Consider the following 12,420-nt stretch of genomic DNA (forward strand, 5'->3'; position numbering starts at 1 on the left):
TGTGTGCATTCCCAGAGGGAGCCTTGACCGTGCTTGTGGATTCAAGGGATAGGACTCAAACCTTGGGGAAATGACAAGAGCCAGAAGCATTAGGGCTATGAAATCGTAACTTTTCCACAACCAGAGACAGAACTGCGTCTACAAGGGTTACTGGTTAGAGGGAGCTGTGAAAATGCTTCTGAGTCTGTAGACAGCATTAGAAGAAGATCCCTAGGAATAGAGCAGAGAGAGTAATTTGAAATGAAAATAAAGTCTTGAAGACCTAGAGTGAGTGATATGGACAAGCATGATGAATATTACTTAAAATTAAAAAGAGGCTTAATTGTCAGAAGGCTCCTGGAGTTGTTTGAAAAACAGGGCAGCAGATTAGAAATCTAGAATGATTAGGCAGGAAGCAATGAAGTGGGAGGACTTAGGGAATTCCAGACATTTGTAATTGGAGAGAGAGAGAAATTTGAAGAAAAAAAATAAAGCACTAGAAACTGGTAGTTAGTTGAATGTGGAGCCCAGGACAGAGGAAATGAGTGGTGATGGGGAGTTTTCTGAAAGAGATGTGGGAACAATAAGGAAAGGAACAAATCAAAAACAAAAAATGATTCTTTTAAAGGGAGAATAATATATCACCAAAATGTATATTGTTCATCAACACATGTATTGTTCTGGGGACTGGAATGTGTGAACATCTCTCCATTTTGTCTATTAAAAAAAAATTATAGTTGATGTACAATGTTGTATAAGTTTTAGGTGTACAGCAAAGTGAATCAGTTGTATGTATACATACATCCACTTTTTCATATTTTTTCCCATATAGATCATTACGAAGTATTGAACACTTATCTACTTTCATATAAATATGTGTGTATATGTCAAGTCCAATCTCCCAATTCATCCTTCCCCCCAGCCCCATAACATGTTTGTTTTCTACATCTGAGAGTCTGTTTCTGTAAATAAGTTCATTATACCACTTTTTTAGACTTCCCATATAAGTAGTATCACATAATACTTGTCTTGGACATGAAGATTATTGCTTGCTTTAATGAGGCTAGTGTATACGATATGGAATTTCTCTTTCTTCAAAAATTTACATAAAATGTTTCAGTTAGCATGTTTTGCTTTAAGCATGCATTTATCAGTATTCTTTCTCAAGGAATGGCTTTAATAAGAGTAGATGCCTACTGAAAGCACACTACGTATAAAGTGCTGAGTCACTGCCATCCTTTGCTGATTTAACTGGCTCCTCCCATCAACCAATTGGCGTTACAACAGAAATTCACCAGGAGCAACCAGCTTTCTTCTTTCATTTGCAGCTTTTATTTCATTGAATCAGAAAATTAAATGCACTTAAAAACTTTATTTCAGTAAATGAAAAAATGCTTGCAGATAGCTTGAGCAGTTAAGAAAAAAGAAAATAGAGAACATATGAGAATATGATGAGACACACCCTTATAAAAAAGAGCTGAAAGCATTCCCAGGACAACCCCACATACCAAAGTAATCAACCAGAAGAGACAGACAGAACTCGCACACTGCAGTGCTCAAACCCATATATTGCAAGGATCTCAAAAGCCCTTCATGGAAATTGCATTTCCTCTCTGCTGGAGTCAATTTTTTGAAAATTTTGTATGTCTATGAGCTTTCTGTCTAGTTCTTAAAGAAGTCTAAAAAATTAAGGAAGTTAGAATTGACTTCTAGGCTTTTTGAATGACCAGGAGAGCTTCATGTCCTCTTTGGCCAGCCTCACAAGTTTAAGATTTGGTAGCTGAAGTGACTATTCTTTTTCCTCCTTCACTGATAGGGAATGATCAGAACAGCCATTGACCTTTTAATTAAGTAGTGGAATCTGATGCTTCCTACATGGATTTCCTTGGCATCTCTGCAGGAGAGAACTTTATTTAAACCATAATTAGTGGTAATTATGTCAGGTTCAAATTAAGATAAGTACTTTTATGTTCCCAAAGAAATAACCTGTAATAAAAGATGTTTTCCTTCTTAGACTCAACATTGTAATTTACTTCCAAGTTTTGACTCATGTTTTAAGTAGTTAGATTAATATTTTGTAAGAAAATACTAGTGTAAGAAGACTACTTATTGTTATATGAAGCTAAAGGAGCATTTAAAAAAGGATAGTTTTTTTTTTTTTTTTTGGTATATTAGCATGTGTCTAAGCCACAGGTTGTGAATTCTACAAGTAAATGTTATAGAAAGATGCTACTTCTCTTCAGCATGTTCTGTCTGGATAAAGAACAGCTGAGAAACTACCAGACATTTGTGTAGCAAATATCTAGGGAAGGTTAAGAAGATCTTGCTTCCAGGATTCTCAGCCTAGCCTCGCACAGCCATTTTGGATATCCAGTTTCAAGCTCTAAATAAAAAGAGATGGTTAAAAGTGATTTATTTTCTGCAAAATCTATAAGCATGTTATATTTCAGTGACTCATTTATATCTGCTAATTACAGTAAGCTTTCTACATTCTGTTGTACTACATTTATCCACACTTTCCCAGATCTCCTTAGCCATGGCTAATTAAGCAGTTATTGTAAAATCGACCAGTCTGTCACAAAAGATAGAAAGCTATTTTGTTTTTTAATACAGGAAGGCAAACAGTTTGCTTGCCCTAGGGACCATCTCTCTCCGCTCTCCAATACGAGGAAGCTTCATCTTTGTGGAGGGGAGGGACCGCTTGAAAACATTTCTGGTGGCTCAGTGGTAAAGAATCCGCCTGCCAGTGCAGGAGACATGGGTTGGATCCCTGGCCCAGGGAAGATCCCAGATGCAGTGGGGCACCTAAACCTGTGCACCACAACTAGAGTGTCTGTGCTTTAGAGCCCACGCTCCACGATCAGAGAGGCCACCGCAATGAGAAACCCTCACACCGCAACTAGCTAGCCCCCACTAGCCGCAGCTAGGGAAAAGCCTGCACAGCAGCAAAGACCTAGCTCAGCCAAAAATAAAATAAATAAAATTGTATTAAAAAAAGAACAAATTTCTAAAAAACATTCCTTTCTCCATCCCCAAAGGGAAAGTGTATTGGGCAGGATTTCCAGTAAGAACGCTTTCTAGGGAAAACCCTCCTATTAACCCAGTACTTTGTAGAGACTCAAGAAAAGTCAATGAATGGATGAATGAAGGAATGAAAACAAAAACTCTAAAATGTAGTCAGTCTCATGCATCCCACCTGGGCTGGTGATCTGTTTCACTATAGATAATATACATGCTGTTCTTTCAAAACATCCCAGAGGAATAGGGTGGAGAGGGAGGTGGGAGGGGGGATCGGGATGGGGAATACATGTAGTAACTCCATGGCTGATTCATGTCAATGTATGACAAAACCCACTGAAATGTTGTAAAGTAATTAGCCTCCAACTAATAAAAATAAATGAGAAAAAAAATACTCAACATTCAAAAAACTAAATAAATAAATAAATAGATAAAATGTAGTCAGTCACACAATGCTCTTTTGTCTCGCTTTGGCAAAAATCACAAATTTTTGATAAATTTTCTACCAGTAGACACAGTCATTCAAAATAAAATTATCCCTCAGATTTAGTGAGTTACTGATTTGTAAGTGAAAGCTTTAGCAAAGCAATCAATCATGAAGCAAACTGTTCCATCAGAAAGGATAACTTTTCTATAATTGTTGTTTAGTTGCTCAGTCATGGTGGACTCTTTGCAACCCCATGGATTGTAGTCTGCCAGGCTCCTCTGTCCATGGGATTTCCCAGGCAAGAATACTGGAGCGGGTTGCCAGTTCCTCCTCCAGGGGATCTTCCTGAACCAGGGATCAAACTCATCTCCTGTATTAGCAGGCAGATTCTTTACCACTGAACCACTAGGGGAAGCCCATTTTCTATGATTACCAGTACTGTCACATCTTTATTTTGTTTTTGCTATTATTTCCAAAATGTATTCAGACTTTGACACTGTTAAATTCTAGCTTGCTCCTTTGGTAAGGTCGAAAACTCTTGGACTAAATAAGCACTGCCGAATTATCTGTGAAAAATTTAAGCACATCAAGGAAAACAATTTTAATCATCTCAATCTTTTGATAAGAACAGAGAATCTCTCCAATCAACAAGTAGGCAAAAAGCACAAAAAGAGGCTAGCATTTGAAAAGGAGGGAACCATTTGATACGGGAACTTACCATTTTGGCACTTGAATTGGGATCTGCCATTCCTCTATGCTCTTTATTTGCAGATTTCTATAATAAACATTTTTGTTGTGTCAGGAACTGAACCAGAAGATAGTATGCACAGATACACATACACACTCAGACCACCCCTTTTTGATCCATGAAAAACTAAGACTGTGTAGGAATGAAGTGGGCAGAGGTGGGTGAGGGTGGAGTACTGGTTAAGGGATGTTTTATCAGAAACCATGTTTCCTTGGTAGCCTTGCTGTAACTCCAACAGATGTGCCACCCTGCCTGTCCAGCACACTCTGAGACCCTTCTGTGTGGTAGGAGGATTCTGTGAAGCCACAGACTGAAAACTATCTTGGTCACCCCCTTCTATCCATTAACGAATGCATAATGAGAATTGCTGATTTTATAGAGATATAGTTGAGCATCTTGGAGATTAGCACCCAGCTCTAAGTAATACATGTTCTATGTGTACTTGAGAACACAGGTGCAGATAAAGACTCCAGTGGTTGAGGTGATCTTAGAGACCCTGTAATCTCTCTCTTCTTTTTGTATCTAAGTAAATGATGACTTCAGGAAATAAGTCCATCAAAGACACCAGAGATTATGAGATATTGGTGCATATTCAGAGACTGCATGATTCACTCAAATTTCCTGTCATGAATAATCATCTCCTAAAGAAGGCTGAGCACTGAAGAATAGGTGCTTTTGAACTGTAGTGCTGGAGAAGACTCTTGGGAGTCCCTTGAACTGCAAGGAGATCCAACCAGTCCATCCTAAAGGAGATCAACCCTGAACATTGGAAAGACTGATGCTGAAGCTCCAATACTTGGGACACCTGATGTGAAGAGCTGGCTCATTGGAAAAGACCCTGATGCTGGGAAAGACTGAGGGCAGGAGAAGAAGGGGGCAGAAGAGGAGGAGATGGTTAGATGGCATCACTAACTCAGTGGACATGAGTTTGAGCAAGCTCCGGGAGACAGTGAAGAACAGGGAAGACTGGCGTGCGGCAATACATGGAGTAGCAAAGAGTCAGACACGACTGAGCGACTGAGTAAGAATATGATGGTAAAAATTATAATGGAAACCTATAAATCTGAGCTAAGGAAAAATACCTGGGTTCGTTTATCGTAAAGAGAGATGTATTTTACTTCTCTGCTTTCCTACTTATGTAATGTCTCTGTTTTGGCTCCATGTCTCTCATGCATGTGTGTGCTGATTTAGCTAACTGGCTTCTCTGTCATCAATATTGATTCGGGAAACATGTCCTCAGTTCATGGAAAGCCCTCTGCTGTTCAAGGCCTCTCTGGAAACCATCATTCAGCTTTACCCTGAGAACCAGGGCTGGGACTAGAGCAGGGTTAGCAAAGCACTTGTCCCAGGAATAACATTTAAGGGTTACAGACAAACTCTGTGATCATAGTAAATAACATAGTAAAAAAAGTAGTTTTTTTTTTTTTTAAATCAGAACTAATTCCCAAGAATTCATGATGAGACAGGCAGTGTTTTAAATAAAGACAGCATCTGTGTACTTACAGGAGTCATTGTACTCCTATCACCGTAATCCCAGGCCTGCCGAGAAGTTCCTATTTCTGCCCAGAGTCAGAGAGCTGTGTTATATCACTGGACCTTTTCAAGGAACTGAGGAGTGGGTAAGTGGCTCCAAGATTATTAGTGACAGGGACACAGACTGGACAACTGACAGAGAGGAGGGACATACCAAAGTGATGTAGTGCGGACTAGAGATGCTGGTTGGGAGTCTCTCCAAGGACTCTGTGGTTCTTCGCTGGTGAAAAGAGATACTCTTAAGCCTTCAGTTAATGCTCAAACAAATAGGACTATTTCCCACGCCTACAAAATCAATTTTCAAGTCCTCCCTAGAATATAGTCTTAGTAAGTGTGCAAATGTTGAAACACACAGAGATAACACTCTTGCCTCGGTTGTCCTCTTGTGAAGGATGAGTCTAAGAACCTACCTATGAAGCAATCATACTTCTGAGAGAGTGGGAGTTTCTTTGCATGTGTTAGTGCTAGGTTATTTCATACTCTTTGCGACCCCATGGATGCAGGCTGCCAGGCTCCTCTGTCCATGGGATTCTCCAGACAAGGATAACTAGAGCGTGTTGCCCTGCCCCCTCCTCCAGGGGATCTTCCCGACCCAGGGATTGAACCCATATCTCTGTATATCTCCTGCACTGCAGGCAGGTTCTTTACCACTAGTGCCATCTGAGAAGCCCAGGAGTTTCTTTACGTTCTGGCCTAAGTGACCCTTTGTTAAGTGCTGTCTCTTAACCCTCAGTGGTTTTTATAATACAATCAGAAAGAATGGTTCAGTGGAAACGGAACTGGGGAAAGGCCCTGGGTACCAAAAATCTAACCAAGCATCATTAATGTAACTGAGAAAGGATCCCAAACACCATCCTTCCCCAAACCAGTTTTGCTGAGAACTAGCCTTTTGATGGGTAACTAATGTATCAAACAGGCATCAGTTGAATCATTATTATTTATATAATTTTATGACAAATAATACAAAAAGCCTAAACAAGAGATGCAAGGACTCAGACTGCCCTGTACAAATCTACGCTTACAACATATCATGCGATGTGCATGTACGTGCTCCGTTGCTCAGTCATATCTGACTCTTCGTGACTCCATGGACTGTAGCCCGCCAGGCTTCTCTGTCCATGGAATTCTCCAGGCAAGAATACTGGAGGGGTTGTCATTTCTTCCTCCTGGGGATCTTCCTGAATCATGGATCAAACCTGTGTCTCTTGTGTTTCTTGCATTGGCAGGAAGATTCTTTACCACCACGCCACCTGGGAAGCCCCATATTATTCTATGTGGCTAAATTCACTCAAATATTTATTAAGCTCTTCTTCTAAATTCCCCCATTCAACTAAAATTTTGGATAGCTCTTTGGGATTTTGTATTCTAGAAGTGCAACAAATATGCCCCAGGCTCTATGTGAACCTCTGGTTACTATTTATCATTGATCATGTGGTCAGAGGATGAGACGGTTAGATAGCATCACCGACTCAATGGACTTGAATCTGAGCAAACTCGGAGGTAGAGGCTTCCCTGGTGGCTCAGATAGTAAGGAATCTGCCTGTAATGCAGAGACCTTGGTTCAATTCCTGGGTCGGGAAGATCCCCTGGAGAAGGGAATGCTTATCCACTCCCGTATTCTTGCCTGGAGAATTCCATGGACAGAGGGCCCTGGTGGGCTACAGTCCATGGGGTCGCAAAGAGTCGGACATGACTGAGCGACTATTACCAACAGGGGCTGGTGAAGGACAGAGGAAACCGACGTGCTGCCGTCCATGGGATTGCAAGGAATCAGACCCGACGCGGTGACTGAACACAACATACAGTCAGACTACCTTCTCTGACAGTGAAACTGCTTTGCATGTTAATTTAAAGAAAATGCAATTGGGAAAGTTACTGCAACCGTGCAGGAGGCATAGTAGACAATTAACAGACATTAAGTGCTAAATATATACAAACATGGGGCTAAGTGCAGTTACATACAGCTTCTTATTTAATCCTGACATTGGCATCCTGTGTTTCCATATCAGAAAATCTCAGTGTAAGCTTAAAAAATTACCACACAATATTTTCTGTTCATCTGAGTGGACAATGAAGACTTGTTTCTTGGGGTCACTATTGTCATAATAAAAAGTAAGACTGGATTAAAATGATAAACATCATATTATCACAGCAGGAGTATACAATCCTGAGTAAGAGAAGTTCAGTAAAAGCCTTTCTACTATAATGTCATACATATGTCCCTCAGGGAGCTTGTTCTATAATACTGTACAGTAAAAAGCACAGGACTTATGGGAAATGGAGAGTTGGGGCAAGATCACTACAAAAAAAAATTCCTAATTTAAAACACTTAACACCATTATATTATCATTGGCATTTGCATCTATCAATAATCTGTTCATACTTCCTTCAATAAATAGGTGCTTGTGGGCAGTTTCATTGGTATAATCTTATCACCAAGTTTTCTTCATTGGTTAATTTTTTTAAAGAATACTTTTGTAGCTTTTTTTTTCTCCCCACTGAACAAAATACAATGGAAATCATAACTATTGTTAAAATTACTGAACAAGCCATGACTTGTTGGGATTCTCCAGGATTGTCATCTTTTTTTTTTTTAAATTTCTATGAGTATTATTTTAATAAGATTTCCCTTTAAAGTAAAAAGATATACAAAGAAATATATGAATAGAAAAGTGTTGAGATGGGTGAATTTTCACAAATGAGCACATCTGTGTAACCAAGCCCCACCAAGATCAAAATAAGAACTTTACTGCCAACCCCTATCCCCCCAAAATCCACTCTCCCCTGTGATAACAACTACCCTGACATCTAATATCATAGATTGGTTTTGTCAGTTCGAACTTATGTAAGTTGCATTGTACAGTTTGCCTTTGAGTTTGACATGTTGTCTAGCAGTATGTTTGTGGTAGTAATACATCACCTGCAATAATATGTTGTAAACATCAGTAGTTTGTCCATTTTTCCTTGTCTATAGTGTTCCATTGTATGAATATATAGTGAAATGTTCACCTTTTTTGTTACTAGATATTTGTATTATTTTTGCTTCTTATAAATAATGCTGTTGGAACATTATTGTTGATGTTTTCTGATATGCACGTGTACCTCTTTCTGTTGGGTGTATTCATATGACTGAAATTGCTAGATTACAGGCAATGTGTATGATCAATTTTAGGCCATAGAATCAGTTTTACCTACTGGTTGTATCATTTAAATTTTCATTAGCTTTTATGAGAGTTTTCACTCTGTATATCCCCACTAACAATTGGCATTGTCATCCTTACTCATTTCTAGTCATTTCATGGGAAAATACAATACAGATAAAAAAAATACACAAAACAGATTCATGGCTTAATGAAACATTTAAGGTAAATACCCTTGTAATTACTAAACTGATTAAGAAATTTCAAGTTTCCCATCATTACTGCCACCCACTTCCTACCCATCTAAATTAACCACTTTCCAAACTTAAGGTAATGACCTCCTCCTTGCACACAATTATACTTTCACCCCTGAATATTTATCTCTCAACACTATACACTGTAAATTTTTAATTTTTATGAGAAAAAGGCTTTTCCCAATATTTTTCTGCCACTGATTTCTAATAGAATTTTTTTTTGAGGACATATTTTGTATGACACCAACTCTTTTAGATTTATTAAGACTTGTGGAGGTTTATATTTGTAAAATTTTCCAGCTGTGCACAAATTAGTATTTTATTTAACCAACATATTCTATTCAGAAATAATGTCTTGATTTATTTGAATCCTGCCATTTTTTCCTTCCCTACATGTCAACAGAAGGTCACTGATGTGGAATCATGTTAGATTATTCTTCTACATTTCCCACTTCACTTTTTAGGGATAGTTCACTTCAAACATACATACAGCTAGTTTTGCAATTGATTAAAACTACTGCAATCAATTTTTTTCTTACATGTAGAGGATGAATATCAGATAAGATGGGCTCATTCCTTGTCTGCTGTTCATCACCAAAGTATCCTTTATTCTCCACTCCTAGGCTTTCTCGAGGTGGGCTGTCAAGAAGGAATTGAATATTGATACCAGCTATAGTATAGGAGAAGCCTGTGGTTAATAGTAAATCATCTAGGAGATTTTTAAAAGACTGATTGATACTCATGTGACACTCTATAACAATTAAATCTGAAGGAGGAACCAAATTTAGTGTTAAAAAAAAAAAACCTTGTAATTCCAATGTGCAGTGAAGTTTGGGAACCATGGGGCTAACATTTGAATGAGAATGAAGTGTGTAAAAGCTCAACTTGTTACACTTTTACTTAGTCTTCAGTAAGAGGCTTATACCTTCTTCCCATCAAATATTCTTTGTGGCCACAAAGTTTATATTGTCTAGGTAATGGTCCCCTTCAACACATAAAGAATGCAGACCTACCTTTGGACTTGCTTCAATGTAATACATTTTTTGTAACGAATTAGTAATATGACAACCACAACACCAAAAATAACCAGGACAAGCACGACCACCAGGATGGAGATATCTGTAACATTAAAACACATGAGCTTCAGCCAAGACATCAACCTTGGAACCATGGAATCTTAACATTTAACTGAGAAGTTACAATTATGTTTCTGTCCTCCTTGAAGGACTTTAATTCTACCCTCCTCTGTTTTTTTGTGTGTTTTTTTTTTAATAAAGTCAAAGACCAGAACATTGTACAAATTATTATCTGCATTAGCAATGGACACACCACCCAAGATTCCATTATGTTTAAGAGAATCCCAGTTAGTGGGAAAATTTGGATTATCAGTGATTAACTGACTACAGAAAAGGCCTTACTGGGTTAAGGATTCTTGGAGGAACCAATCCACATTTAACTGGAAGAAGATACATTCATTCCAGATTAATTGCAGTAAATTCAAACTTGGGTATTTAAACATTAACAATAAGAAAAATATCATACAAATCCATACAGAAATACAACACATGTGTAGTAGACCTGTCATATAAGCAGAAAGTATTCTCACTGGTGAGGTTTCTGATATATGCAAGACATTATGTATATATACTTTGTTGTTTTATTGTTTAATTGCTAAGTTGTGTCTGACCCTTTGTGACCCCATGGACTGTACCCTGCCAGGCTCCTCTGGATTTTCCAGGCAAAAATACTGGAGTCAGTTGCCATTTCCTACCCCAGGGGATCTTCCCAACCCAGGGATCAAACCCATGTCTCCTGCATTGGCAGGCGAAATCTTTACCACTGAGCCACCAGGCAAGCCCCTATATATTTTTAAATGATTATTATTTATTTATGTTTTGGCCACAGTTCACAGAATGCAGAACTTCCCTGACCAAGGATCAAACCCATGCCCCTTTCAGTGGAAGCAGAGTCTTAGCCACAGGACCACCAGGACGTTCGAAGACAGTATCTCATTCCGGGATGCTCACTGGTAAAATTTAAGGTTTCCTCCCATTCCGCAGATGCCTGAATTCCTTTGCACTGACACTCAAGGCCACCATCATCCACCTGGAAGAGCCATCAATCAAATAATTCATCACATGACTGACATAAAACTTGTGTTTTCCACCTCATTCAGCTTAGCATTCACCCACACCCAAAATACATACACGCACACACTCATGAACTTTTTACTGATTAATTAACAAACCCAAAATCAAGGTTGGGAAAAATAAGGCAATAAAATATAAGGAGCAGCTATCTTTGAAGATGGTCTTGGACCAAGAGGATTCTGACAAATTTGAAACTGAATGAACCAGATGGTTTGGCTTATCTTTCCAGAAGCCATCAATCTTATTGAATGAACAGCTCTTGCTAAAGTTGGGCATATCATAGCCAGAGAAGACTTCAACTAGATTTAGTGAGAGAACATTAATTTGGGAAAAAAAAAAAAGCAGTGGCATAAATGTTTACTTCATCAAAAAGCATTGTGTAATGGTTAAGGACATACACTGTTTCTATACCGAAAGCTCAGCTTTTCCTTTCATAGAATATCAGTGTGATTGCTTCACCATCTCTAAAAGAGGGCATAGGAATAGTACTTATCTTTTAATGTGATTATGAAACTTTTAAAATTTAATATATACATAAAACTCTTGAAAGAGTACAACTCTATACAAGTGTTACTGATTAATTTGGCTTAGGAAAAAATGTTACCCACAAAAGCAAACTGCTAGATACTGCTAGTATTGAACAGTGTCAAAATGAGTGAAAAAATTGTTGTTGCTTTTTTGTTTGTTGTTTGTTTTTCTCAAAAGCTTTGGACTAACGGCAATACTGGTATAATTTAACTGTAAGAGAAATTATGATAGATGCAACTTTTTTAAAAGATTCTTTTGGAAGTTGATCATTTTTAAAGACTTTATTGAATTTGTTACAATATTACTTCTGTTTTATGCTTTGGGTTTTGGGCCAAGAGGTATGTGGGATCTCAGTTCCCTGATGAGGGACTGAACCTGCATCTCTTGTGCTGGAAGGTGAAGTCTTAAAGTCTTAACCATGGTCTGCCAAGGAAGTCCCAATAGACCCAACTTTAAACTTTTGGTTTAAACTTCATACATTCATAAATTACTTGGTTTCTAGATTACCAGTCCAATGACAGGATATATACTTGCAATATTGACATTAACTGTGTATAACACTTGGTTTGGCTCTTTGGTTCAGTATTATTAATGCATGAAAAAATATGGATCCCAAATGCATATTTGATTTAAAAATCACCAT

At 38.2% G+C, this 12,420-nt stretch overlaps 1 protein-coding gene across 1 annotated transcript in view; it reads right to left on the minus strand.

Moving 5' to 3' along the window:
• Positions 1-5,649: 5,649 nt before the first annotated feature.
• Positions 5,650-12,420, minus strand: part of ADAM7 (ADAM metallopeptidase domain 7) — a 43,358-nt gene continuing 36,587 nt past the window's right edge. Inside the window, exons 18-21 of the mRNA XM_070459129.1 lie at positions 11,127-11,205; positions 10,113-10,218; positions 9,639-9,738; positions 5,650-5,925 (exon numbers count right to left, since the gene is read on the minus strand). Of these exons, the coding sequence (XP_070315230.1) occupies positions 5,773-5,925; positions 9,639-9,738; positions 10,113-10,218; positions 11,127-11,205 (438 nt within the window). The 3' untranslated portion in view covers positions 5,650-5,772. The remainder of the gene's footprint in view (positions 5,926-9,638; positions 9,739-10,112; positions 10,219-11,126; positions 11,206-12,420) is intronic.

Source organism: Odocoileus virginianus, chromosome 31 (assembly GCF_023699985.2).
Source record: "Odocoileus virginianus isolate 20LAN1187 ecotype Illinois chromosome 31, Ovbor_1.2, whole genome shotgun sequence".
In the NCBI taxonomy this organism is placed as follows: Eukaryota; Metazoa; Chordata; class Mammalia; order Artiodactyla; family Cervidae; genus Odocoileus; species Odocoileus virginianus.